The 1,731-nt window shown below is 45.3% G+C and overlaps 2 protein-coding genes across 2 annotated transcripts; both read left to right on the plus strand.

The window, feature by feature from the left end:
• Positions 1–8: 8 nt before the first annotated feature.
• AGABI2DRAFT_123141 (hypothetical protein) lies at positions 9–623 on the plus strand (the record flags this gene model as incomplete). Its single annotated transcript, XM_006457210.1, has 1 exon — positions 9–623. One exon carries the CDS (start codon positions 9–11, stop codon positions 621–623), a length of 615 nt encoding a protein of 204 aa, XP_006457273.1.
• Positions 624–979: 356 nt separating this feature from the next.
• On the plus strand, positions 980–1,618 carry AGABI2DRAFT_123142 (hypothetical protein; the record flags this gene model as incomplete). The annotated part of the gene is made up of 1 exon (XM_006457211.1): positions 980–1,618. One exon carries the CDS (start codon positions 980–982, stop codon positions 1,616–1,618), a length of 639 nt encoding a protein of 212 aa, XP_006457274.1.
• Between the last annotated feature and the right edge of the window lie 113 nt (positions 1,619–1,731).

Genomic DNA, 1,731 nt, shown 5'->3' on the forward strand with positions numbered 1-1,731 from the left:
GCCGAGCTATGATGGGATCGTCTACTCTGAATACACAAGGAACTCTAGCTAGCACGAACGCTAGAACAGTTACAATACTCAAACGAGAGAGCCCTACTCCGGCAGTAGTGCAGATGAGTACCGAGATAGAAACGGTTCACCAAGAATTGAATCAATTAAAAGATACCCTGGTGATTAACCAAAAATCGGTACAAGGCTCTATCGACGCATTGAAAGCAGCAATAGCTACTCAGGTTACCTCTTCGCGAAATGACAATAACTATCGGAGCGGCGGAGGTTTCCAGAATAACCCTAGGCCAATGGAGCCTAGACAAGGATGTTTCTATTGCGGTGAAGATCATAGATGGATAAACTGTGCTTATAAGGCACAGGATGAGAAAGATGGTAAGATAAAGATAGACGGAAATAAAGTACGATTCGCGAATGGGACTGGAATCCCTCGAGAACCGGGAGCTACAATTCGAGATAGTGTGAAGAAGTATCTACCGGTTACAGTCGCCCTACAAATCTACGGAGGGATAGGAGAAGACTTAGAGATAGACACAGGGACTCCAGACATGGTAGATACCCCAGTAGCTCCGAAGGCATCGAGTTTCGCGATGCAACAAACTGTGAATGCGTGAGAGCTCGAGCTGGAACGTTTGAGGGGACAGTTAGCTGGTATGCAAGCTGTGATGCAAGGCATGCAGATCCGGTCACCTAACCCACCTGCTGTGGTAGCTACTGAAGAAAGTGAAGAAGATGAAGAAGCCATGACAATGCAGGCTTTAGCGAAGTTACTGGTGCTAACCAGAAAAGATAATAAATCGCAGGGTTTTTAGGAGGCTCGAAGACGAAGCCAGCTCCGGAACCCAGGGTTAGGATCCGTGAAGATAAGGCAACCGAGGGCCGACCTAATAATATAAACCCTGTAGATAAAGAAAAGAATAATAATGAATCGAGAGAAACTACGAAGTTCCCTTACATAGGGGTACCGAAAATGAAACCGGTAGTAGAATTGCCCCCTCTACCAGCTAAGTACTTCAAAGAAGAAAAGAAAGGACCTAGCTACAAGCAACAAGCAAAGATTGAGGAGGGTATCAGTATCGAAGAAATGTTAGAGAAATTTGGAGAGACTGAGATAAAGCTCTCGCAAAAAGAGCTTCTAGGAATGGCGCCAAAGCTTCGCGAAGCGCTTAAAGATTTACTCAGTAAAAGAAGAGTACCTACCGGCAACAACAATATTGTTGTTGATAGGAACCAAGAAGAAGAACAGCTTGATTGGACCTACGCTAGTCTTAACAAGCTAGGAACGGTACAAAAGATACAAACTGAAGCTAAGAATAAAGAAGGGAACCCAGTGAAAGTTTGGGAAGTTAAAGAACCTCTGACGCAGTACTTAACAGCGGTACCAGCCGAAAAGCGAGAGAGATTGGTGTTCACCATAGAAAAAGAGGAGTCTCAGAGCACCGAGACAATGGGGGAGTTACGTGTAATACCAGCAACTATTAATGGAGTCCGTGAGGAAGAAGCGTTGTTGGATAGCGGATCTCAGATTGTCACGATGAGTAGAGAGGCCGCTAGTGAATGTAAGCTAGCATGGGACCCATCTATGGCGATTAAATATGCAAAGCGCTAATGGAGGGATCACCCGAACATGTGGGCTAGCTAAGAATGTTCCGTTCCTCTTCGGAACAATCACGGCGTATCTACAGGTGCATGTTATCGAAGATGCACCTTATCGAGTACTAC

Source organism: Agaricus bisporus (genome assembly GCF_000300575.1).
Source record: "Agaricus bisporus var. bisporus H97 unplaced genomic scaffold AGABI2scaffold_16, whole genome shotgun sequence".
Classification (NCBI taxonomy): domain Eukaryota; kingdom Fungi; phylum Basidiomycota; class Agaricomycetes; order Agaricales; family Agaricaceae; genus Agaricus; species Agaricus bisporus.